Genomic DNA, 27,991 nt, shown 5'->3' on the forward strand with positions numbered 1-27,991 from the left:
ATGTAGCTTGAGCTCATGTGGAGTGAGCTTTGAAAGACGGGGGCGAAAAGTACAGTTGTCAACTGCTAGATGAATGAGATACTCTAAGTTATCCGTTTTGACTGCTTCTATGACTACCTAGCTTGACCTTTAGAGCAGCCACTCGTAATTATGAGCACATGTTGGGACAACATGAAGGATTTAGTCTTGTCAACACAGTACTATAGAGCGTGACCACTAGATAAGCACATATGAAGTCCTTGAGGAATTTTGATACACTAAGAGGAGAGAAGATGAAGAGCAACAGTATCAGAGGGTAGTATACCAAAATTATCACAAGCTATACCTTGCTCAAGCTGGAAGTCAAAATCAGAGCACTTCAACTGCAATATGTTGTCCAGGATCTTCGGTACCGAGACCACTCATATGGAAAACTCTTCCACTCAGAGTAGGTTTTTCTCATGGATGGCTTCCTGCTTAGAACCAAGATACCCTGGACAAGTGACAAGCAGCCCTTTTCCATGGTACTCATCCAAGCAGTATTTAAGCAGTCAGTTGCAGTAACATTAGGTCTGGGTGAAGTAATTGTCCCTGTGATAACAGGCCTGGGTGGAGTGGGATCTTGATTTGGGGGGTTGTGCCAACAGATGTAGCAAGTCCATAAGATAGACCTGTCTCAGCAATTACAAAGTTATGGGGATGAGCCTGAGATGGTCTCACCTGGCTTCAGTGGTCACTCTGGGGATCAGTGGGAAGGTGTAACAAAGCCTTTAATTCCACTACAAAAGAAAGGTGATTGGAGGGACTCTGGATTCATGGCCTCTGGAGCAAAGCCAGAGCACTCTGCATTATTTCTGGTGGCAAACAGGTCTATTACCCATGTCCTCCACACCAGGAAATGTACTCGTGGTGAATTTCTGCAGCAACCACTTGTGGTCAGTGACTAAGTGCCTGCTCAGGAAACCCACTATTTCATTGCTGGTTCCTGGCAGGTGCTGCACTATCAGGGGGGTGTTGCATAGACAGTATCAATTCCACAACTTGATCACTACAATGGGGGAGAGAGCATACCTCCTCGCATATGTAATATATTGCCAATGTGTTTTGTTGGTATTTGTGCTACAAAGTGCCATAGGACAAGGAGGATACCACTCACACTGGCCTGATGACCGTAAACTCCAGCACTTCCATGGGTAGTCTCACCTCCTCCAGGGACCATCTTTCTTAGATTTGGTGATGGTCCAGGTGGGCACCCCCATCCTGTCCTAGATGTGTCCATAATCAGTGTTCAGGATGGTTATGGGGTTTCAAATGGTACTCTTTTCTGGACACTGTTGGTTGGAGGCACCAGGTCAGTGCTCTCATGACATGGAATAGTACCATTGATTTGCTCAGCAGATGGTTCCTGGTGTGGAGGAAAAATACATCAGGGGAGAGATGTTAGGACAGCAGTGGACTGTAATTAATGCTATATTAGGGACCATTAAATTTATACTGTCCTTTTTGAATTTTCAAATTACCTTTTATATATCCAAATTGCTCTAAAGGGTCTGCCATTCGGCTAGCACAGCAAAAGAGCTGGGTTTCTCCCAAAAAGAAAAGAGACACCTATGGCCTGGTGCCAATAGCGCAGCTGCAATTTGGAATATTTACAAAAGCCAACAGCATGAGGAAAAATTAGGTCAATTGGAAAAGGCCACTGGTCTTATTACTGGAGCACAGTTAACTCAGGTTCAGGCTGGAGTTAGTAAATTATATTATTTCCGCCCTTAGTTCAGTAACCCAGAAGTTGCTAACAGAGATGGTATTGAATATCACCGGTGCTGGAAAGGCAGTGCAGTGGGACTTGGCATGTTCAGAATTTCCTGAATGACCAGCGAATAGCCATTCAGAGGGATCTCGAGCACGAGGCCTGGCCCACTGCCCTTACAGACACTTCAGGAGTACCATCTAATCTGTGGCCATGGAGACCTACTTGGAGGTTTTCTTGGTGGAGGTGTGGACAGTCACCGTGCTTCTTCCAAGCTTACAGACCAGAAGGATGTGGGCTCCCTCATACTGAATCCTGCCAGGTCCATGGGGAGGATGCATGTGGGATTGGGTAACTCAAAAAGACATTTAGGAAATCAAGCCACCTGGTATAGCCAGCCGATTCATAGTTAGTGCTCCTGAAATAACACCCAATATTTGGATTGGGATAGGAAACCAATGGACATTCTGGCCATTAAAATCCTCACAGCTTCAATGCATATGTAAATTCAAGCCAGGGGAAACTGTCACTATCCATGACAATATTTGTTGGGAGAGTAAGGGACAAGGAACCCTCCTGAAAGGAAATGTAATCTTCCAGGCCAATAACAGCTGTAGATTTGTTCAGGTCCATATCGTACATGACACCCATTTTAACCTCACTATGACTGCAGGCAGCTATATTATCTATTGGCCTGCAGACAAAACTTTGCAATCCACTCTCAGGTATAAAATGCCCTTTAACTGGTACCCAACCATTTCCAAAATCTGCTTTCATTGTTACCAGAGGTCCACAAAAATTTCTGACTTACAGGGACAAATTCATATCCCTGAAAATGTATATCAGGTAGAAAAAGGCGTCTTTCAGACTGCCTATAGACTGTCTTCTTTGTGTACCAGTCAGGATGTGCTGTGTGCAGTAATCAAAATTATGCACGAACCCCATCGTATTGTTACAATGGGTGGGCTAACGGTTGTGGTGGTGTTGGTTGATTTGGGATTGTGCCTTTTTTATTCCTGTTGCAAAAAAACCCAAAACATTGCTGTGCATGTAATTTTTTTGCTAGGCCCACTGCAAAGGAACAAGTGGCATTAATGATTAATGAAATTTTTGATAAGTTGGGATGAAAAAAGGGAAAGAAAGGAAATCAATGGGCTCATGAATGTGGAAGTTTAGGCCAAAGGTAGCGCCAAAGAGGCACTAACGGGGGAGGGGGGGGGAATTGTGGAGGAAAAATGGTCCAAGGCCTAAAACTTTGGTCAAGTGAACTGTATGTAGGGTCTAGTGAACTGTATATGACCTGGAAGGAAGAGGTGAGGTAAAAAGAGAAGGGTAGACAGAAACTAAAGAACTACTAACCATTTGTAACAGTTTATGATTAATAGCTGCTCGGTGGCAGAGCAAGGAACTGCAAAGGGCAAAACTATTGAAAAACAGGAAAAGGTTGCTTTGCTTTATGCCTTATACTTCCTTAACATTTTACATCCATATATCTAATTTTGTGGTTTTATCCTACATAAGCTCTTGTATTTTATCCATTGCGGGAGTCCACTGCCTTAGCTGACTCCCTCATGCATGCATGCTTAATTGATCAATAAAGGAGCCTGAGGCTGATCTGATCCAAAATCAATCGTGTGGTAGATTTTCCACAACACTGTGGACTGACCTGAGCCATAGGTGAAGTCTGGCAAGCAGCATCACACATGTATATGTGGACACATGACCCAACAGTGTCAGCTAAGCCTGCACTATCCTGGTTAGGTTAGTGATCATCCCATTTACTAGGGATTGGATTGCAAGGAACCTATCCTGAGATACATATGCCTGAGCTGTTACCAAATCTAGTCTGGCTCCTATAAATTCTAATGTTAGCATTGGAATCGGGGTGGTTTCTCTTGGTTGATCAAGAAGCCTAGCTGAACAAACAGGACTATTACATAGTCTCAGCATAGCTTTTGGAAATGGCAGAGATAGCCTTGCATGACTGGTCACAAAGATGCAAGCTGCCATCTGTCCCAGGAGCTTATTGTGTTTTGAGGTCTCCCCTGAATTGCCTGTACCAGACCTGACAAAGTATCTAAGGGAACATAGGCTCTGGTTTCAATGAGTCCAAACATGCTCCTATAAACTGTATCATGTGGACTCTTCTTACATTCAGCTACAGACCCAACTCCTGGAACAGACCATGGGCCATCTGGGTGGATGACAGCAGTGCTTCATAGGAACAGCCCTTGAGTAGCTAGTCATCGAGGTACAAGACGACTAGTATTGCTTCTTGTTGGAGTTAAGCAGCTACTACTGTCAGGACTTTTGAGAACACCCTTCGGGCTAAGGAAAGGCTGAAAGGAAGTACACATTATTAGAAATTATCCTGGCCTATAGTGAAGCACAGGTATTTCAGCTGGGATGGGCGTACTGTTACATGGAAATAGGCGATTGATTTTCAGCTCTTGACATACAAGATGCCTTTCTCTAGTGAGGCAATTATAGCTGCCAGAGTCAACATCCTGAATTTCTGAGACTTTACTACCTTGTTTAGAAGTTTTAGATCAGTCTCCATCCTCCGTCGTCCCTTGGCAGAAGAAAATACTTTGAGTAAAATCTCTTGCCCTTTGTGAGGAGGAGGAACTGGCTCTACTGCTCCTAATCAAAGGAGAGAATTCACTTCTTGTCTCAATAAAAGCTAATTAGAGGGTCTCTGAAGGAGGATAGGGAAGGAGGATGAAAGTGGGAACAACATAAAATGGATGGTTTAACCTGATATGACCTCTATGACCCACTTGTCTGTAGTGATCTGCCTCCAACCTTGGTAGAAGTAGGCAAGCTGGTCTCCAAAGGAGGGAGGTAGGCAGGCTAATAGGCACAGCTGTAAATCCAGGAGGCACAGGTGGATCTGAACCCTCAACCAACCCAAAACTGTTGCTTCAAAGGCAGCTGGGTGGTCATGGAGAACGGTTGTGCAACCCTCTTTCTCTGAAATGTCTTTGTGGGTGGTTCAGTGGATCTGTGGGATCGGGAAAACAGAGTAGGATGTGATCTCTGGGCAGTCTGTGACCTATTAAACCCTTTTCTTATAGGCAGGTGTATATATGCCCTGAGAGCACAAAAGAGCCCTGGAGTGCTTTAGGACTCATCCATGGCCTCCAAGAACAGTTTATTTCTGAAGGGGACGTCTTCCATGCTGTTCTGTACTTCTCTCAAAACCCCTGAAAGACAGAACCATAATGCCCTCTCATAATCACTGCCATGGAGAAGGATCTGGAAGCAGTGTCCACAGCAGTTCTGGCCACCAACTGGCTCTCTGCAATGGACTGGAAGTGCACCCTATGGTTTTTTGGCAGACGTTCGACAAAAGCCATGAATTCGTTATTTGTAAAACTATATGTGGCTATCACTGCCTGATAATTCGTGATCCTGAACTGAAGGGTTGCTGATTAATAGACCTTTCACCCAAAGGGATCCAGCCTTTTCTGGTCTAACTCAGGTGGGGGTGGGGGGTTGGGGGGGAAGAGAAGTGCTGCCTCCCCACCCTTGTTTACTGCATCCACTACCAGGAGTTGGGTGGGGGAGGATAGAACAAAAATCCCTAGGGGGAACATAAACACTTCTTATCCACCCTTTTACACATTGGTAGAATAGTGGCAAGTGTCTGCCGAATAATCTTAGTGAGATCTAGGAGCATCTCATTGATTGGTAACACCTTTGAGGAGTGTTGCTGACTACAAGATTTTCAACACTTTGTGCTGTGAATCCTTGACCTCCTTGAGAAGAATACAAAGAGTGTCAGCTACCCTCTTTATGAAGTCTTTAAATTGCTGAAAATCACTGGTCCTGAGTAGTAGTGGAGGCATAAACACCTCATCCAGATTCAAGAATGGCCTCCTTATGCGCCCTAGCTTCCTGCTCCTCAAATGTCCCCTCCTGGGGAGGAGAGTGCTATACAACTTTGCCCTCTCAGATTTTTGCGAGACCACTGATACTTTGTTAAGCAGGTCAGGGCTCCAGAATGGCCACTGGGGGACCCATACAGACATGGGAGTGGCATGCACCGTTTCACCACCCTTGATAAATGAGCCTCATCTTCCCTATGACTTTCAGAAAATGGGATCCTGAATGGATGTGTGGAGAATCATGAAATAGAGGATACTGACTGGAAGTTTCCTTCATTCTCCTCTATCTGATCCAAAGGGGGAGCACCTACAGGAAACAGTGGAGAATCCTGCACTACTGGAGGACAGTAGTCCAAAAATCAGGTTTCAGTACCAAGAGAGACTCCGTACTCAGGAGTGGAGACTCTGGTTCATCCATCATTGAGAGGTCCTTACTATAGCTGAATTCCTATGGTACTGAGTGGGGGAGCAGTACCGCTGCAGTAGCTGAGACCATGGTTGCCAAAGCCAACGGTGGACATATCAAGGTAGACACTGATGGTGTCTGATGTTGTTGCTTGAGGGTGCTACATGCAGGGGTACCGACAGTTGGGCTGAACTCAGTGCCAGTCCCAACGCTCTAAGCGTGCTGGTAGAGATTACCAAGGCCCTAACAGAATCATGTCTTTCCTTTGTGCTCTGGGATTTTATGGCCCTACTGGTACTGGAGGAGGAATCCTTCAACTCAGAAGGTAACAAGCAGAGACGTCAAGGCTTTGGAGACACATTTCACCAAGGAACTAGACCTTTTCAGAGCTGGCTCCTTAAGATAAGAGTCCATGCTCCTCTTTTTGGAAACCTTCCCTGAAGGTTTCAAAAGGACTTTTTCAAGGGAAGTCTGTGGGGTGCTGGATCTGTCTGGAGACAGATGTATAGGTTGATTTACTGACCTGACTTAGAAGCTGACTGAAGGGAACATTCTATCATTAGCAGTCTCAGTTTAATCTCCCTATTTTTCCTTGCCCTGGACTTGAGGGCTAGACATAAGTTGTACTTCTGGGAGACATGGGACTCCCCCAAGCAACAGACACAGATTGGCTGTCTCCCACCACACTTTAGTAGTAATTCAGGTCTACTCATTTTTCCTGGAGGAGTCTATGGAATATAGACTGCTGGAGAACTAGTAATATTATGACATTGCAGATACCAAGAAAAAGAAATGAGAGGGGGAAATAGCTTTTCCTTTGTTAGGGAGGCATTTGATCTCAATAGATGGTAATAAAATGGACAATTTTAAACAGCGTGAATAGAAACCTAACCAACCTTCCCAGGATCCCAGTTCATATCTCCAGGTCCTGCAAGGAAGGCCTCAAACTAAAATAGGAAAATAGGACTTGGCATTTCTGATATTAGTAAGATATGAACTAAATAAAAACCACGCATAGCCTGAAAAGTTTGTTTCTTTATGCATTATGAAGATGCATAAAAAAGTATGCAACCATTTCTTGTGCCTCTCACTCTTCAGATCAGCTATAAAAATGTACTTCGCATGTACTTAAAGCAATTTTTGAAGTCTTAAATCACAAATATCCTCTATAGCAGGAACCATCTGCTGAGCAAATCAAAAATTTTTACCAACACTGTCAGAGGCATTTCACTAACAGAGCCAGTTACTCACCTATTTTCAACATTTTTTTTCCTCTCAACAGTCTGGACTATAAAGCTGTTCAATAATTGTAAAAAAGGGATAAGCGATGTGTTCCCTTATGAGCATATTGAAAATTCAATCATATTAGAGCCTTCATAAAGGATTATTCCATTTAACATTCTTGCACTTACTCTAATTCAGGCTTCTTATAAGCAAACAAATACCTCAGGTTTTCAAAACAGTTAAATTTAACAGTTTTACATGGTCACAGGATTTTTCAAAAAAGTAGTCACATTTTTAGATGTTTTTCCATACCTGGTCCCTATCCAAAGATGAACTTTTCTGAAAACGGCAACCAAAATCTTCAGTTGTTTTTTGGTTAGGTAAGAATGAAAAAAGTGTTCATTTTTCAAACATCTAGCTCCAAAACAGCTGAGCTTTGAAGACTTGCCAATTTTGTACAGCTGACAATGCCTTTGTTAGATTGACCAAGATATATCAAGACTATATATCAGCACTGTAAATCTTATTGGTATTCCACTATTACCTTTCTTGTAAATTCTGTAAACAATTCTGTAATTCTCTTATGGTACAGGCCTATTATAAAGCTCCACAATCTGTTATTTGGCAGCCACTTCTAAATATGCATAAAATGAGTTAATTTCATAACTCTGTAGAAAACCTAAAATGGTTGTATTTAATAATATGGAAAATTACCACTCAACAATTTCCTATACACTCAAACCAGATCATATTTATTCTAAATTTTAAGTGAAGCATTAATGTTGTGGTTCCGGATGGTGTCTGCCTATGTAGGGAAGATGGTAACTAGCAGAAAGCATTCCAGGTAGAGGTGGATAGCACAGGGGTATTTCTTCCCACAATGTAATGGGAGCTAAAAGGTAGCCCCTTTATTATATAAGAATTTTTATACTTGTTAAAACAAACTGGCTTTTAGTCATCAATTTAGAGCAAATGCACATATCAGTTTGCAACTTTAAAGTTTTTAAGTGGATCAGGGCCCAAATAATGGCCTTTAATTAGGCATTGCTGAGTGCACTGCCTAAATCACTTAATACGAAATTTAGGCTCCTAAATCAATTAGGTGTTACAACACTGAGGGCAGCAATGCCTAAATACTTTTTTAAAAACCTGAGGTTAAGTGTTTACCTAGTTGACCTATAGGATATTTTTTCCCCAGATACTATTATTTAGGAGTAATACCAGGAATAAAACCGAAGTTTGTCACAATAGGGCACTAGAATAGGATTTGAGAGAGTCCCTGGGTGGAACCTGGACTGTGGGACTGCTGAGACCTCCAAACCTACTAGCCTGGGTTGCCTCTCACATTGTGAGGCCGATGTCAAGCTACAAGCCTCTAACACAGAGGTTCTTAAAACTGTAGTCCACGGATCACCACTGGTCCACGAGCTCCATTCAGGTGCTCTGCAGATAGTTCCCTCGAAGGTGCACGCCTGGGTGGCTGCACATGAGAGAATGAAGTACCACCTACCTAATTAGTGGAGCCACGCAGATGTGGCTCCGCTAATTAGGTGCCTGGACCCTGGAGAAGATGCACATATAAGGTGAGGTGGTGGCCTTGAAGGGAATGGGGGGTAGGTGGGAGGCAGCAGCGGGATGAGAAGAGGGGGTGGGGGAATTTGGGACGTGAAGGGCTGCGGCGGCCAGACAGAGGCAACTTTCCCCAGCTCCAGGGCTGCAGCTGCTGGGGAGAAATGGCCCTCCTTCCCAGGCTCAGCTCTATGGCTGCTGTGGCAGGGGAGAAACCCCCCACCCCCTGCCACCTTCCCAGCCCCAGTTCGGGGGCTGCTGCAGCAGAGGAGAGAGGGAGACACCCTCCTCCTTCCCAGCACCAGCTCGGGCGCTGTTGCTGCAGGGGAGATAGGGCACATCTATCACATTAGAAAGATAAGACTACTACTATTAAAATATGAGTTGTATGCTTTTATTTGTAGAACAAAAACTGTTTATTACTTCTAATGTAGTGCTTTTATCTAAAACACTTTACAACAGTTAGCTAACAATACAACATTTGTAAAGATCATTAAGTAGTCAGCCAAGACCCTCAGCAATTTTCAAAATGGTCCGCAGGGAAAAAGAGGTTTGAGAACCATTGCTTTAACAGGTACTGCACTTACAGAGCCAGGGACACACTCAAGTGAGTTACATGAATGATCTCCCAGTCACTCACGAACCATCAATAGAGAGAGAATCCAACCAATTCCCCTCAGCTCCCCAGCCTTATACCCCAGAACTGTATCATCTGCACTGGTTAGATGCCTGAACAGTGTAAGTTCGTTTAGTTCACCATTTCTTCAGAGGATATGCACCAGCTTTTGTAATCGAAGCTGAGATTCCCCAAGCACTTCCACCAAAACACACTTTTAGGTAAAATAAACAAGATTTATTGACTACAGAAAGATAAATTTTAAGTGATTATAAGTGGCAGGCACAGAGATCAAAGTTGGTTAGTTAAGAAATAAAATAGTTAGAATTTAAACTGCACTTCTAACAGACTACACAAGATTTGAATCAAGGAGTGTTTCACTCTAACAGAGGTTACAATTCCTCAATACTCACAGACTGGACTACCTTCCAGCCTGAGACCAAACTTCCCCAGTTCAAAATCTTTGTCTTCCAGATGTGCTTCCAGGTGTTGAGATGGAGGTGGGGGAGAGAGGCCAAGTGATGTCACTGTTTCTCTTTTTATAATTTCCTCTAGCTGCTAGAAAGATCCTTGCTGTGATGCAGGGATCAGTCAGTCCCCATTAGGCAAGCAATTTCCACTGCTCTAAGGAGCCTCTGGGATAGTGGATTGTTTTCTTGGCCAATTAATGCTGTCTTGGGCCTCCTTTGTTGTAACTGAAAGGCTGGTTGTGGGCATTCCCAACCTCACAACATATTTCAGTAACACATATAGCAATACTTAATAACTTCAAACAATGATAGTACATACAGTCCAACAGGATATTAAATGTTCAACAGAACAAGACTTGGTAAATGATAACTCACAAGACATACTTTGTACAAAACCCACCATAATCATATGATAAATATTGGGGGTCCCTGTGTGCTTCTTTAAGGTACAGAGTGTCACACCTGTCCTCTGTAACACACTGCCTCAAGTATAAAACCTTATGGAATTGAAGAGGCTAGAGTGTTTGCAGAAGTTACAAAGCCTTGTGGAGCTAAACACTGGTCAGGCTTGTGCTACACCCCTTCTGATATTGACAAACATTTTCATAATGGCTTCAATGGCATATTTAGAAATAGTATTGTAAAGACTACTATTAAAAATGAGTATACCCATGAAATTTTGATTGAAATTTAAATAGAAGTGGATCCAAAGTATTAAAGTAAGGCTATCTGTAGAGGAATAAGAATAAAGTTTGGTACCAGTCCTGAAATTTCAAGAATAATCTTTAGCTCTTCAAACTCCTTATATATACTTGCAGTTGAATGGAAAACTGAGTATGTGATGATACATACTTATTTTCAGAGTACCTTGCTGTAACTGAAATGTTGAATGCAAAATTCTAAGCTCTTGTGTTTTCTGTAGATCTATCACTGATGACCCCCCAGTACTGATAAGGCTCTCTGCCTCTCACAGTGCAACTAACATAATGAGCCACTGATCAGGCTTCAAAAACTTCATCCCTGCCTGATTCAACTGTAGTCTATGGATCAAACTTTAGAACAAAAATGGATTTCAATACATTCTATATTTTTGTGAAATACATGTTCACTCACATGTGCAGTTCACACGTGCATTTTTACTGGCACTATTTTTCATATCCCTTCACCAGTAAAGGAAGGCTCCCTTATTACAGAGTCCAAAGGCACAAACCACAGAAAGAACAGCTGATACATTGCAAATCTCAACAATAATGTATAATAGCTTTTCTTTCTGTTTCCAATCTGAAATCTCGAGACCTACCATGTGTAGAAGTACTATATCTTTCTAATAGTGATTTTCCCTTTTCCAGATGATAAAGTTCCCATGTCTAGACATGATATGTTGAGACGTAGCAGATCTGAAATCTGTCACTGACCCATGACTGAATGTTGCCCATGAGACCTCAAACTAATGAAATTCTGTACGAGATTTCTCCAGCTTTTTTAAAATTTAAAAATAGCAGAGCTCAGAGGTTTGCAAAGCTTTGTAAATTCCACCCCCAGAGGGCAATCCCAGTGCAGAAGGTTTAATGGGCAAAGATGCAGTTGAGGAGATTTAATGTGCATGATTAATGCAGTTTATCACATGGATGTCACCACTACGTGACAGACTACATATACAGTAGGCCAATATGCAAAATGTATAATTTTAAAAAGTTAAATAATTTTTAAAAATGTATAAACTGATACTGCACTTCATTAGTTCCAGTAATGAAAGAAGAAAAATAATTACAATGGCAGAGTTCACCCACCTTCACTAACCAGCTCACTGTTGTCCGACTGTTTACAACAGATTATCTTCTCCACCAATTGATTGTAACTACAATTACCAACTGCCTTCACAATGTCAGCAATCTGGAAAAACAAATAATTCATTTATCTTTATGAAGAACAGAAAATCCATTGTTTGTTCCTGTGTGCCTACTGAAATTGTTCATAAGAAAAAATACATCAAAAATAAATTGTCCACAAGAGGTTTTAGTCTTTTGGCTATACCACACGAAGATCAATACATAGCCCTAGTTCAAGAAGCCTTAACCCAAGGATGTTGCACACGTTTTGCAGAGAGTGCAGAATTCCATTTTAATTATGGAGCTAGGGTTTAAGTTTCATACTACACACTGCCCTCAATATACAGTAGAATATTCAATTGTATCAGTGGGAGATCTGCATAAAGATCAGGGGTAGAATCAGTCTTTTAAGCAATACCTGAACTTTCAGTTATTATTTTTTCAATTATGTGTTATTGGCACAGCTAGCTTCACTTAGTGCAAAATATGCTGCTTTTTAAAAAAAACAAAACAAAGAAATCACCCCCCCTTTCCTTCCTTATTCCTTTTTTCTGTATCATGCCTTCATATTTTCCAGAGCCATTGTTGCAGACACCCTACAGACCCAGGCAGATGACACTGCATTAGTAGTACTTGGTACACATCTGGAAGATGCTCTGCAACTATGAGGGTTACAAGCTTTATCTTTTAAATGTGAAAACTTTTATTCTGCGGAATCTGTGTGTCACGTGGATCACATAAAAATCGATCAATACATGCCTAGTTAAGCCACATATCTTTGCTGCTTTTTAGAATACATTATAATGTGCTGCAAATCACTTACATGTACGTTCCAGAGGATCCCAAAGAAAAATTAAAATTAGATGGCTTCATCTAGTATTGTTCTCTTTTTTAATACTCAAACATTTAGCATACAAAAAATGATGCATTCCTATTTTTAGAAAGGCTATTACAAAGTTTTCACAATTTAAAAAAAACAAAAAACACACCATGTCTGCCACAGTTGTCTCTAGGAGCGCATAAAAATCTTGATCTAAACAAAATCAGTTAACTAATGCCAAGTAAACTGAAAATGTAGATGTTAACCTGTTACATAAATAATTTTCCATCCTCATTCCCTTAGAGAAATACCTGAGGGAACAGTTAGCTTTTTACATTAAAGAAATAATGTAAAAAGCAAAGGAAATTCTGGCTCTGTTAGATCAGCACGGGAAATGATTTCCAGAATTAAGGTTCCTCCATTAAGAGATCTTCCCCACCAAATCTCAAAATACTCAGCTCTATAAACTATAACATAAGCATATCAGCTGATTTAAACCATATTGGAAGATCAGAGTCAGATGCCCAAGTAGCTGGGAAAAAAACTTGGTGAATACCAACTTAAAATCTAAGTTCTTCAGACCATGGATTACTTCATGTGTTTCTAAATCAGTGGTGCTTCAGTCATAGCTGGTGCCACAAGGGACTAACCTAATAATAAATAACTATTGATATCAGTATAAAAGGGTTGATTTGCACCTGGAAGCAAACAGGAAACCAGAAAAGTTTTGGAACACCAATATGTGCTTCCCCCTTGGCCAAAACTACAACAACTATTGTTTCTCCTGTTCTCCAGTGTTATCACCCATAGAGTTCCCAAAGGTCTGGACTACAGATGTAGGGTGCATGTCAGAGAGAGATGGATTGCTGTCTATAGTGCTAAAATTAGATGAAAAGGTTTTCTGGCCATGAAAATTCCCAGGTGAAATAAAAAACACACACCTAGAAAAAAGCCTAGATGATTACAAGACAGAGCCACAGATCATTAGGGACACATCAATCATATAGACAGGCTACTCTAGCCATATAACTCCTCAGCCAAACAGTATCACCTTCCTTTCTTAATTGCATGGCATCTCAGCCAGCCCATCTTAAACAAAATTATATCACTTATTCTTACTTGGTTTTAATGCTGTGGGTTCTTGAAACAGAAGCTGCTAAAAGCAGGTAGGAATTTCACGAAGGAGGAAAGTCACATCATGTTCACTAACTTCTTAGTGTCCAAATTCTTATAGGAGCAATCAAGGTAAGAAATTAATACCACTCCTGGAACGGGCAAAATAAAACTGAATACCCTAGCCCAGCAGTGCTATTTTGCACTATTTTGGACGTAAAATAAACTTGTCTAAAGTCTGGAACTTTCTAACATTCAGTCATTGCAAAGTTATAGTGCCTTAAAATGACCAGCATGATTCACATCACGCTTCAAGGTGAAATTTTAATCTTTCTGGGTGCAGACTCAAAAGAAAACATGATCAGCTCACTGTGACTCCTGTTTACACAACAAAAGAGACTATAAGCCTTAGGTTAAAATTAAACAAGAATCTGAAAATTCTGATGTGCCATAAATAAATCTGAAGCTCTTCAAACATTCCCCCAGTAAAACATAAAATAGTTCAGGCAGGAAATAGATAAATCATCTAAGCTATTTTGCTTACCTGAGGATCCACTAACCATCCATGGTACAAAGGGATATCAAGAAGGTCAAACACTATGCATTCAGGTGTGTATTCAAAAACTCGTACACCAGTGAACTTCACGTTCACGTCCAGACCTGTCTGTAGCTTATGTAGGATAGCCATTGCATCACTCATATTCTGACAACAGAAAGAAAAATATAGATTAACCAAATGGACAGCACTAGAGAATTTTCTACACTTGGTAGCTACTCTTGTAAATTAATCATTTCATCCAATTCAGTGTTTTATATAAAACTTGCAAAAGGGCACATTAGGTAAACAATGGATTCAATACATTTTCTCATTAGTTACACAAGTATCACAACTTAAGATGTATCCTCAAATACAAGAAAATATAAATTCACTTACAATTTTGTGTAACAAATAATCTACAAGTACTAAACATCACAATTTAAGTTCATTAAACCTATTTATATACATTGAGGTGGTATGTCACAGGTCCCAGTCCCATATGAAAGGCATTGTACAAGCAATATAACAAAGGGCTCCTAGCCTGAAGACTTAAACAGTTTATATATTTTAAAATAAGATCAGTTTTCCTCCTTTCCATCCCTGACTTCAATTTATTGATTTGAAGGAAGGCAAAGTAGCAATGCACAGAAGAGTCTGGAATAGCATTTGAGGCATAAGTTTGTTATAATACCCACATCAGCAATGGCTGAAGACTCTGGTTCCATGTTACACAAAGGACCTGTATTATGGAACTCGAATGGATGAGCGGCACATAAAGAGAGATGCTGCTGACAGGGTGATACGTTATTAAACAGTGTTAGTAGCCGCAAATATGACAGTAACTTTCCCCATTCTTCCAGAGCAGCTCTGCAGACTGCCATTTGCAGTTCCCTCACTGAGTTCTGTCTCACTTCATGCTGCATGTCGCTCTTGCCTCCAAAGTTAAAAAAACGGTGCTTTGAGTAATTCTTCTTTTTTCTCTCCATGCCCCCAACAGCCTCAAGCCAGACACTTGGGAGAAAAGGTGGTTACAAGAATGTCATCTTTTCCCATGGACAAAGTCCCATATTTCTGGGGATGTTCTTGCGAGTCCTAACCCAGATGTGAGGGCAACACCCCTGCTTTCAAACAACGAATGGAGAAAAGGGCCAGAAAGACAAAATGAACCAGAACTATAAGGAATGACTTGGAATCATAGAATATCAGGGTTGGAAGGGACCTCAGGAGGTCATCTAGTCCAATCTCCTGCTCAAAGCAGGACCAATCCCCAACTAAATCATCCCACCCAGAGCTTTGTCAAGCCTGACCTTAAAACCTCTGAGGAAGGAGATTTCACCACCTCCCTAGGTAACCCATTCCAGTGCTTCACCACCCTCCTAGTGAAAAAGTTTTTCCTAATATCCAACCTAAACCTCCCCCACTGCAACTCGAAACCATTACTCCTTGTTCTGTCATCTGCTACTACTGAGAACAGCCTGGATCCATCCTCTTTGGAACCCCTTTCAGGTAACTGAAAGCAGCTATCAAATCCCCCCTCATTCTTCTCTTCTGCAGACTAACAATCCAAGTTCCCTCTGCCTTTCCTTATAAATCACGTGCTCCAGCCCCCTAATCATTTTCGTTGCACTACAGTACTTTTTTTTTTGTTGTTGTTGCCCTCTGCTGGACTCTTTCCAATTTTTCCACATCCTTCTTGTGGAGTGGGGCCCAAAACTGGACACAGTACTCCAAATGAGACCTCACCTATGCCGAATAGAGGGGAATGATCATGTCCCTCGATCTGCTGGCAATGCTCCGACTTATATACAGCCCAAAATTAGCCTTCTTGGCAACAAGGGCACACTGTTGACTCATATCCAGCTTCTCATCCACTGTAACCCCTAGTTCCTTTTCTGCAGAACTGCTGCCTAGCCACTCGGTCCCTAGTCTGTAGCAGTACATGGGATTCTTCCGTCCTAAGTGCAGGACTCTGCACTTGTCCTTTTTGAACCTCATCAGATTTCTTTTGGCCCAATCCTCTAGTTTTTGTCTAGGTCCCTCTGTATCCTATCCCTACCCTCCAGTGTATCTACCACTCCTCTCAGTTTAGTGTCATCTGCAAACTTGCTGAGGGTGCAGATTATTAATGAAGATATTGAACAAAACCAGTCCCAGGACTGACCCTTGGGACATTCCGCTTGATATCAGCTGCCAACTAGACATAGACCCATTGATCACTACCTGTTGAGCCCAATGATCTAGCCAGCTTTCTATCCACCTTATAGTCCATTCATCCAGCCCATACTTCTTTAACTTGCTGGCAAGAATACTGTGGGAGACTATATCAAAAGCTTTGCTAAAGTCAAGGAATAACACGTCCACTGCTTTCCCCTCATCCACAGAGCCAGTTATCTCATCATAGAAGGCAATCAGGTTAGTCAGGCATAACTTGCTCTTGGTGAATCCATGTTGACTGTTCCTCATCACTTTCCTCTCCTCGAAGTGCATCAGAATTGATTCCTTGAGAACCTGCTCCATGATTTTTCCAGGGACTGAAGTCTTTTAAAATCTCAAATAGTTTTGATAAACTGTAATTATTCAAGTAATGTTGGGAAGTGAAAACTGACCACTAATCTAAATGGCAAAAGCAGCAGTTCAAAGTGCTTGATATCAACAATAGACATGATTAGAGAATTAAACATTAAGTCAGCCTTACAGAATTCTATTTGCTCACAAACTCGGAATAAGGTTTTAGTTTGTTGTCCCTCAAATTTAGCTGAATAAAAAAAAACTTGGGATGAGGCTTTAATAGTTAAAATAGGTGAATAATATATTAAGATCACCACCACCTCTGTAGAAGGTTCACCTTAGGCACTAAACAAATACAAAAAAAAAACCACCACTTCATATTAACATAGTAAATTCCTGCAACATTCAAAACATACCTTTTCAAATGCTAGTTGTTTCAGCTGTAAGAAACATGGCATGGAAGTAACTCTTAAGGTGACATGTCCTACCTAGTTCTAGAGGAATCTGGCTTTGAACTGAGCTGTGAGCCTTTCACACCAGGGGAAAAAACAAACAAAAAAATACCCTACATACAAAGCATACAGAGATTTTTCACTAAGCTTTAATGAGTGCTCATAAAGAAGGATAACAGCTGAAGCTATCTTAGCGTATGTCTACACTACGGGATTATTTCGATTTTACATAAACTGGTTTTGTAAAACAGATTGTATAAAGTCGAGTGCACACTAAGCACATTAATTCGGCAGTGTGCGTCTATGTACCCAGGCTAGCATCGATTTCTGGAGCGTTGCACTGTGGGTAGCTATTCCGTAGCTATCCCATAGTTCCCACAGTCTCCTCCGCCCCTTGGAATTCTGTGTTGAGATCCCAGTGCCTGATGGGGCAAAACATATTGTCGTGGGTTGTTCTGGGTACAGCCTCACCCCTCCCTCCGTGAAAGCAGCAGACAACCGTTTCACACCTTTTTTCCTGGGTGAACTGTGCAAATGCCATAGCACAGCAAGCATGGACCCTGCTCAGATCAAGACCGCAATCGTGGATGTTGTAAACACCTCGCACATTCTCGTGCAGTCTATGCTGAAATAGGACCCGCAAAGACAGGCGAGGCAGCGGCAGCTATAGCAGAGCGGCGACGAGAGTGATGAGGACATGGACACAGAATTCTCTCAAACCGCGGGCCCCTGCACTTTGGAGATCCTGCTGGTAATGGTGCACATTCCAGCCATTGAATGCCGATTTTGGGCCCGGAAAACAAGCACAGACTGGTGGGACCGCATAGGTTTGCGGGTCTGGGATGATTCACAGTGGCTGCAAAACTTTCGCATGCGTAAGGGCACTTTCATGGAACTTTGTGACTTGCTTTCCCCTGCCCTGAAACACCATAATACCAAGATGAGAGCAGCCCTCACAGTTGAGAAGCGAGTGGCAATAGCCCTCTGGAAGCTTACAACGCCAGACAGCTACCGTTCAGTCGGGAATCAATTTAGAGTGGGAAAATCTACTGTGGAGGCTTGTAAGGAGGCGCCCTGGCTCCCCGCCACGCCTGAGGGGGACGAGCCAGAGCAGGCGCCTCAGTGGGCGGAGTCAGCCCGGCCTGTCCCCGCCCCCCAGAAGTCAAGGGGCGGGACAGGAAGTATAAAAGCCCGGCCCCAGCACTCAGTTGGGCGCAGGCTGCCGGAGAGGACAGACGCTGGTGCCCGAGCTCCCGCCGGGCCGGACCCGCCCCGCGCCCACTACCCGGAGGAGCGCTGCCTGGACCTGCCCCGCGCCCACTACCCGGAGGAGCGCTGCCTGGACCTGCCCCGCGCCCACTACCCGGAGGAGCGCTGCCTGGACCTGCCTCGCGCCCACTACCCAGAAGAACGCTGGCCGGACCTGCCCCGCGCCCACTACCCAGAGGAGCGCTGGCTGGACTTGCCTCAGACCCGGTACCCGGAGGAACGTCGGCCTGACCTGCCGTGTGCCCGATACCCCGAGGAGTGGCCTGAGCTTCCCCACGACCGGTACCCGGAGGAGCCCACGGTCTGGGACCACCCAGGTCCGACGCCAGCAAGGACCAGCCCGGGGATAGCCGACCCTGGTTCGGCTCCTGAAGAGCCCGAACCAATGTCAGTGTGTTGCGGCCAGGATCCCCACTGACCGCAGCGGGTCTTGACCACTGCTAGGGCCCCGGGCTGGAACGCAGTGGAGTGGGAGGGCCTGCGTTCCCCCTGCCACCCGTAACCGGGTGGCAGACTCCCCCTCTTCCCGCCTATTGCCACTGCTCTGCCCTGACCCAGAGGGCCAGAGCGAACTAGACTTGTGTTTGGTGCCCCGCCCGAGCCAAGGGCCCGGGCTGATACTGTGTTTGCTCAGCCCCTGCTAGGGGCCTGAGCCTGAACTATTACTGCCCGGCCTGTCCAAGGGCCGGGGCTTATTGACTTTGAGAGCCCCGACCCCGGATAGAGGGCCGGGGCTCTACCCTGTTTACAGACCCTGTACCCCGCTCAACACCTGCCAAGGGCTAAGCCTACCCGGACTGCAGCGCGTAAGGAGGCGCCCTGGCTCCCTGCCGCGCCTGAGGGGGACGAGCCCCGACACAACCGGCTTACAGGGCTGCTGTGATGCAAGTAGCCAAAGCAATCATTAAGCTGCTGCTACGAAAGGTTGTGACTCTGGGAAACGTGCAGGTCATAGTGGATGGCTTTGCTGCAATGGGATTCCCTAACTGTGAAGGGGTGATAGATGGAACCAATATCCCTATCTTGGCACCAGGGCACCCAGTACGTAAACTGCAAGGGGTACTTTTCAATGGTGCTGCAAGCACTGGTGGATCACAAGGGACGTTTCACCAACATCCACGTGGGATGGCCAGGAAGGGTTCATGACGCTCACATCTTCAGGAACACTACCCTGTTTAAGTGGCTGCAGCAAGAGAATTACTTCCCAGACCAGAAAACAACAGTTGGTGATGTTGAAATGCCTGTTATCCTGGGTGACCCAGCCTACCCCTTGATGCCATGGCTCATGAAGCCATACACAGGCAGCCTGGACAGTAGTCAGGAGCTGTTCAACTACAGGCTGAGCAAGTTCAGAATGGTGGTAGAATGTGCATTTGGCCATTTAAAGGCGCGCTGGCGCACATTACTGACTCGCTCAGACCTCAGCCAAATCAATGTCCCCATTGTTATTGCTGCTTGCTGTGTGCTCCACAATCTCAGAGAGTAAGGGGGAGACCTTTATGGCAGGGTGGGAGGCTGAGGCAAATCACCTGGCTGCTGATTATGTGCGGCCAGACACCAGGGCGATTAGAAGAGCACACCAGGAAGCGGTGAGCATCAGAGAAGCTTTGAAAACGAGTTTCATCACGGGCCAGGGTACGGTGTGACTGTTGTGTTTGTTTCTCCTTGATGAACCCCCTTCCCCTTGATTGACTCATTCCCTGTAAGCAACCCACCCTCCCCCTATAGCGATCAGATCCAGTACCTCCCCTGCGGTTCATGCTGGAGCTCTTTTTCGATTTTCAGGAGACTGCATTGTTACCTGTGCTGGTGAGCTCTCCATGCTGGCCAAACAGAAAATGAAATTCAAAAGTTCACGGGGCTTTTCCTGTCTACCTGGCCAGTGCATCCGAGTTCAGATTCCTGTCCAGAGCGGTCACAGTGGTGCACTGTGGGATACCGCCCGGAGGCCAATACCGTCGATTTGCGGCCACACTAACCCTAATCCTATATGATAATACCGATTTCAGCACTACTCCTCTCGTTGGGGAGGAGTACAGAAACTGGTTTAAAGATCCCTTTATATCAATATGAAGGGCCTTGTTGTGTGGAGGGGTGCAGCGTTAAATCTGTTTAACTCTGCTAAAATTGGTATAAACACGTAGTGTAGACCAGGCCTAAGACAATATCTCCTAGGGAAAAGGATATAAAGTGGGGCTGTCAAGCGATTAAAAAAATTACTCGCAATTAATCATGCGATTAAAAAAATTAAATCGTGATTACTCACACTGTTAAACAACAGAATACCATTCATTTTAAATATGTTTGGATGTTTACTACATTTTCAAATATATTAATTTAAATTACAACACAAAACAAAGTGTATAGTGCTCACTTCATATTTATTACAAATATTTGCACTGTAAAAAACTAAACTGTATTTTTCAATTCCCCTCATACAAGTACTGTGGTGCAATCTCATTCCTGAAAGTTGAACCTACAAATATAGAATTATGTATAAAAAACTATATTAAAAAATAAAACAATGTAAAACTTTAGAGTCTACAAGTCCACTCAATCCTACTTCTTGGTCAGGTAATCACTCAGACAAACAAGGTTGGCTACAATTTGCAGGAGATAATACTGTCTGCTTCTTGTTTACAATGTCACCTGAAAGTGAGAACAGGCGTTCGCATGGCACTGTTGTAGCTGGCATCGCAAGATATTTGTCGCTTCACGCTTCAACCACCATTCCAGAGGACATGCTTCCGTGCTGGTGATGGGTTCTGCTGAATAGCGATCCAAGGCAGTGAGGACTGACGCATGTTCATTTTCATCAGCTGAGTCAGACGCCACTAGCAGAATGTTGATTTTTTTTAATTTTTTTTTTCGGTTTGGGTTCTGTAGTTTCCACATCAGAGTTTTGCTCTTAAGACTTCTGAATGCATGCTCCATACCTCATCTCGCTCAGATTTTAGATGGCACTTCAGAGTCTTAAACCTTGGGTCAAGTGCTCTAGCTGTTTTTAGAAATCTCACATTGGTACCTTCTTTGCATTTTGTCAAATCTGCTGTGAAAGTGTTCTTAAAACGAACATGTGCTGGGTCACCATCCAAGACGGCTATAACATGAAATATATGTAGAATGCAGGTAAAACAGAGCAGGAAACATACATTCTCCCCCCCTAAGAAGTACAGTCACAAATTTAATTGACGCATTTTTTTTAAACAAGCACCGGCAGCATGGAAGTATATCCTCTGGAATGGTGGCCGAAGCATGAAAGGGCATATTATTGTTTAGCATATCTGGCATATAAATACCTTGCAACGCCGACTAGAAAAGTGCCACACGAATGCCTGTCCTCACTTTCAGGTGACATTTTAAATAAGAAGTAGGCAGCAGTATCTCCTGTCAGTGTAAACAAACTTATTTGTCATAACAACTGGCACAATAAGTAGGACTGAATGGACTTGTAGGCTCTGAAGTTTTACATTGTTTTGTTTTAGAGCGCAGTTATGCAACAACAACAAAAATTCATATTTGTAAGTTACACTTTCACGATAAAGAGATTGCACTTCAGTACTTGTATGAAGTGAATTGAAATATATTATTTCTTTTTTTAGAAAGCATATATTTGTATTAAAAAATGAAGTGAGCACTGGGCACTTTGTTGTAATTGAAATCAATATTGAAAAGGTATAGAAACATCCAAAAATATGTAATAAATTTAAATTGGTATTCTATTGTTATAAGTGAGATTAATTTTTTTAATCACAATTAATTTGAGTTAATTGCATGAGTTAACTGTGATTAATTGACAGCCCTAATATAAAGTAATAAGAGGAGGCACCCAAGATTAATGCCTTGTGAGATCTCCACACAGTTTTGCAGGATCATCCACCAAAATAGATGAAGGTATGACCTGAGAAGCAAGAGGAGAAAAAGGAGAGGGCAGTATCTTGCAGCAAGACAGACCAGGATTTTGAGGAGAATATTATTGCAGTGTCAATAGTTGCAAAGGGCTCAAAGAGGCTATGAGAAATGGCTATCAAGACACCACTAAAAACTAAGAGCAATTTCAGAGGACTGGAATGAGTGGAAAATTGATTAAAAACGGGGAGTCAGGATGGAAATGGAGGAGAGAAGGAATCAGAAGACCAGTCCCACTTCTGTTAAGGTGGCTGGAGGTAGAAAAGATGGGAATGGAGAAAAAGGGTTAGATGCACTGGAGATTAGAGAGAGTAAGCAGAAGAGGAAATGGAGTCACAAGTAAGAGAACATGGAGTTAATGAAAACAGTTGGAGAGGAGTGAAGGGAAAGGAAGATAGTGAGAAGAGGAAAGAATGGAGAAAATGACGAATGGGCTACGTGGTGAGCATCAAGGAAAAATAAGTGGCAGACAATGATTAGTAAGCCAATTTGGTAAATAAGAGAGTGAAATGGGTACGCCACAAAATGACCTGAACAAATGAAAAGCAATCTACTAAATGGCAGTGAATTCCCAGACAACTGGAATGATTAAACAAGAGAGTAACCAATAGATTTCTAAAGTTAGTAGTTAATTTTTAAGCAGGTTAATGAATCAATAAAAAGATAAGACAGGACTTGCGTCTGTGTTAAGATATAGTAAAAAAAGGAATTAAAAAAATCAGTGTACATGCACACAGTCTCTCCTCGTAACTCAGTCAATTCAAAATGTATTTTCATTCAACTTCCTAATGATATATGTGTGCCAATTTTTGAGTTTCTACCCCAACCTTTAAGATACTAGGGAACTATCATTCAAAAAGGCTTTTTTTTTTAAATTTAATTTTTTGGCAAGAGTGTCATTTCCTCCCTACCCACTACACATTCTCTCTTCCTACTTAAAATCAACTGAACTATTTTTACTCAAATCTCTAGAGGAGATCAAACCCTGGAAAGTTTCATCCCAAAATGTAAATGTGATGCAGTAGGGACTGTCTGTGTGGGGAGTGGGAGAGCAGGGGAGGACTTTAGGGGATGGACGATGCCAGGGCCTGTAACCTGAGCTAGGTAAGGGAGGGGAAAGGTCAACACCTTTACCCAGGAAGGGGACAAAGGAAGGGAGTGGCAGGAGGGAAGCAGTTTGAGTTTGGGCTTGGAGCTGTGTGGGCAGAATTCAGGGTATCCTAGCTAGGATCCAAGCACCCTGAAAGCCCAGAAGGACTCGGTGGAGGGGTCCTGACTGTGCCTGCAAGCTCTGCTGTAACCTGTGTTCCTGTTGTCCAATAAACCTTCTGTTTTATTGGCTGGCTGAGAGTCACTGTGGGTCCCAGGAAGAGGGGTGCAGGGCCGGACTCCCCCACACTCCGTGACAACTGGTGGCAGTGGTGGGATATACTGCACCCCGTGGACGGCGCTTCCTGCAGTAAGTGACTGGGGAGCAGTAAAACGAAGGGGTGGTTAACCCCTGGGAGTGTGTACCCAGTGAGAAGGACTTTGCAGTAACAGGGTCCCCCGGGGGATTGCAGCGAGCGGTCCCAGGGGTGGAGGAGTCTGCAGCTCGACCCTGGCAGAGAGGTGGCGACCTCAAGAAGGGCTGGTGCACTAGGGGTCCCCCTGGAAACCGTGGGGAGCGGCGAGCACCCCAGCCTGTGAGTGGTCAGCAGGAAGATGTATGCCAAGCGGCGCAAGTGTGACCTGGTGGAGCTGTGTAAGCAGAGGGGGCTGCACCCAGGGAGGCTCAGCAAGGACCAGCTGATTGCCCAGCTGGAGCAGGGAGACCGCATGAATGAACGGAGCCCTGTCTCTGAGGGAAGCAGCCGGGCGGATGCAGCGCAGGCACCAATGTCTATCCCCACTGGGAGTGGTCAGCCGGCGGACGAGGGCTTCCCGAGACCCCCCCTTCCTAGGCCTAGGGGAAGGGCGGGGAGGAGCCCAGTGTATACCGAGGGCACCGTGACACCCCCGGCCAGCAGGGGATCCGCCCGGCAACGCTCGGCATCCGTGGAGCGGACGCGGCTGGAATATGAAAGGGAGAAGCTCGAGTTAAAGAGGCAAAAGCTGGAGGAGAAGGCGAAACAGCGTGAACATGAGCTGGAGGAGAAGGCGAAACAGCGTGAACATGAGGAGAATCAGCGTAAACATGAGCGGGAGGAAAAGGAGAAACAGCGTAAACATGAGCTGGAGCTGGCCCGGCTGGCGAGCAGTGGGGCCCGAGCTGCGGTGAGTGAGGGGGGACCCAAGCCTACAAAGAGCTTTGATAAGCACTTGCTGCCCCGGGGTAAGGAGGGGGAGGACATAGATACCTTCCTGACGGCCTTTGAGAATGCCTGCGAGCTGCACAGGGTTGACCCTGCAGACAGGATCGCAGTTCTCACCCCCTTACTGGACTCCACAGCTGTGGAGGTGTACAGCCGACTGAAAGGGGCAGAGGCAGGGGACTACGAACTGTTCAAACAGGCCCTGCTCCGCGAGTTTGGGCTGACTCCTGAGATGTACCGGAAAAAGTTCCGGAGCCAGCGTAAAACCCGTGAGGTCACATACCTACAACTGGTCAACCGGGCGCAGGGGTATGCCCGCAAGTGGACAGCTGGGGCCCAAACTAAAGAGGACCTGCTTGACCTATTCATACTGGAGCACCTGTACGAGCAGTGCCCGTCCGACTTGAGGCTGTGGTTGATGGACCAGAAGCCGGAGAACCCACAGCACGCAGGCCAGCTGGCCGACCAATTTGTGGACAGTCGGGCAGGGGATGGCAGGGAGGACTCTCGAAGGAGCAAGCCTGCCTCAACGCAGAGAGAGAGTCATCATGGGACCTCCCAGTGGGGTCCTATGGAGAACCCTCCCAAAAGGGGAACATCCAGCGGCAGGTCCCTCCGACTCACTCAAGGGGACCCACGAGACATGGGCTGCTATCGCTGTGGCCAACGAGGTCACATACGGGCCCAGTGCCCCAAGCTCAGGGACAGACCAAGCAGACCCAACCCGCAGAGGGTGTACTGGGTAAAAACCCAATCGGAGGAGGGGCTACATTCCCAGGAAAGGGGGGCTGGCAACATACCACCTGTGGATGCGCCAGGCTCCGGGTTTGTGGTTTACCGGGTGGGCGGGGGGCTGCCCCTCCGGAAGGAGTGCATTGTTCCCCTGGAGGTAGATGGGAGGAAGGTTACTGGGTACTGGGACACGGGCGCAGAGGTGACGCTGGCCCGGCCCGAGGTGGTGGCCTCAGATCGGATGGTGCCCGACACCTACCTGACCCTGATGGGCGTGGGCGGGACCCCATTCAAGGTGCCCGTGGCAAGGGTACACCTGAAATGGGGGGCCAAGCAGGGCCCCAAGGATGTGGGGGTACACCGATATTTGCCCACTGACGTGTTAATGGGAGGGGACCTCGAGGACTGGCCTAGTAACACCCAAAGTGCCCTGGTCGTGACTCGTAGTCAGAGTCGGCAAAGGGCACTGCACCCCGACAACGGGGAAGGTACTCGACCCAAGGTGCAGGACCCTAACCCAGGGAGCGGGGAATGCAAAGGGGCACGGTGCAGAGAGGCTGCGGCCTCAGACCCAGCCAGCAAGAGAGAGCCGGTCCCCATCCCTGTCCCAGCTGCTGAGTTCCAGGCTGAGTTGCAGAAAGATCCCTCCTTGCGGAAGCACCGGGACCGGGCTGACCTTAGTGCGGTACAGACCATGAGAAGAGGTTGCAAGGAGAGGTTCCTGTGGGAGAAGGGGTTCCTGTACTGAGAATGGGCTCCCCCAGGGGAAGTAGAGTCATAGGGGATCAGGAGGCAGCTAGTGGTTCCCCAGAAGTTTCGTCACAAGCTGCTGTACCTGGCCCATGACATCCCTCTCGCAGGGCACCAGGGAATCCGACGCACCAGGCAGAGGCTGCTACAGAACTTTTACTGGCCTGGGGTCTTTACCCATGTCCGACAGTACTGCCAATCCTGTGACCCCTGCCAGAGGGTGGGGAAGGCCCGGGACAAGGGGAAAGCGGCTTTGAGGCCTTTACCCATCATAGAAGAACCTTTCCAGAAGGTGGCCATGGACATAGTGGGACCCCTCAGCAAGATGACCCGGTCAGGGAAGAAATACATCCTGGTGGTGGTGGTGGATTTTGCCACTCGCTACCCCGAGGCGGTGGCCTTGTCCTCTATCGAAGCTGACACAGTGGCAGATGCGCTGCTGACAATTTTCAGCCGGGTGGGGTTCCCCAAGGAGGTCTTAACAGACCAGGGGTCCAACTTCATGTCGGCACTGCTCCGGTCCTTATGGCAGAAATGTGGGGTCCAGCACAACTGGGCCTCAGCGTATCACCCCCAGTCCAACGGGCTGGTAGAAAGATTCAACGGGACGCTGAAGATGATGCTAAAAACATTTATGAACCAGCACCCGCAGGACTGGGACAAGTACTTACCTCACCTGCTGTTCGCGTACAGGGAGGTGCCCCAGGAATCTACCGGGTTTTCACCTTTCGAACTGTTGTATGGAAGGCGGGTAAGGGGGCCCCTAGACCTGATGAGGGACGAATGGGAGGGGAAGGCCTCTCCCGAGGGAGAGTCAGTGGTGGAGTATGTCCTGACCTTCCGGGAAAGACTGGCCGAGCTCATGGGCCTGGCCAGGGAGAATCTGGCCCGAGCCCAGAGGAGGCAGAAGGTCTGGTATGACCGCACGGCACGGGCCCGTGCCTTCGCCACCGGAGATCAGGTGATGGTCCTCATCCCCGTGAGGAGAAACAAACTCCAGGCCGCCTGGGAAGGCCCCTTCAAGGTTATCAAGCAACTGAATGAGGTAAACTATGTGGTGGAGCTGTCAAACCGGGCACATCACCGTCGGGTGTACCATGTGAACATGATGAAACCATACTATGACAGGGTGAATGTGGTGTTGGCCGTGTGTGGACATTGGGAAGGGCAGGGAGATGACCCCTTAGTAGATCTATTCCCTGGGACAAAAGCTGGCTCCCCCCGGAGGCGATTCCCCTCTCTGATCAGCTGACCCCGGGCCAGCATGCTGAGATCAGAGGGGTGCTGCATCTATACCGACAGCTGTTTTCCAACCAGCCTGGACGCACTAATTTGACTGTCCACTGGGTGGAGACCGGGTCACATCCCCCTATAAGATGCTCCCCTTTCCAGGTCACTGGTAAAACTGCCCAGGATCTTGAAAGAGAGGTCAGGGACATGCTGGCTTTGGGGGTGATCCAGCCGTCTTCCAGCCCTTGGGAACCAGCACTACTGCCGAGGCCCAAGAAGGATGGGTCAATCCGGTTCTGTGTGGACTATCGAAAGCTCAATGCCATCACTGTATCTGATGCCTACCCTATGCCCAGGCCTGACGAGCTCCTAGACAAGCTGGGAGGTGCTCGGTACCTCACCACTATGGATCTTACCAAAGGCTACTGGCAAGTGCCGCTGGACGCAGATGCCAGGCTGAAATCGGCCTTTATCACCCCTTTGGGGCTCTATGAGTTTCTGACCCTGCCCTTCGGCCTCAAGGGAGCACCGGCCACCTTCCAGCGCCTGGTGGATCAGCTACTGAGGGGGATAGAGAGTTTTGCCGTGGCGTATATTGACGACATCTGCGTCTTCAGCCAGACCTGGGAGGACCACGTGTCCC

At 45.6% G+C, this 27,991-nt stretch overlaps 1 protein-coding gene across 4 annotated transcripts in view; it reads right to left on the minus strand.

The window, feature by feature from the left end:
- MINDY2 (MINDY lysine 48 deubiquitinase 2) overlaps positions 1–27,991 on the minus strand; it is a 105,737-nt gene that overhangs the window by 39,788 nt on the left and 37,958 nt on the right. For all 4 annotated transcript variants that reach the window (XM_050967976.1, XM_050967975.1, XM_050967972.1 and 1 more), the window contains exons 4-5: positions 14,211–14,369; positions 11,695–11,797 (exon numbers count right to left, since the gene is read on the minus strand). In XM_050967976.1, the coding sequence (XP_050823933.1) occupies positions 11,695–11,797; positions 14,211–14,369 (262 nt within the window). The remainder of the gene's footprint in view (positions 1–11,694; positions 11,798–14,210; positions 14,370–27,991) is intronic.

This window comes from Gopherus flavomarginatus, chromosome 9 (assembly GCF_025201925.1).
Source record: "Gopherus flavomarginatus isolate rGopFla2 chromosome 9, rGopFla2.mat.asm, whole genome shotgun sequence".
In the NCBI taxonomy this organism is placed as follows: Eukaryota; Metazoa; Chordata; order Testudines; family Testudinidae; genus Gopherus; species Gopherus flavomarginatus.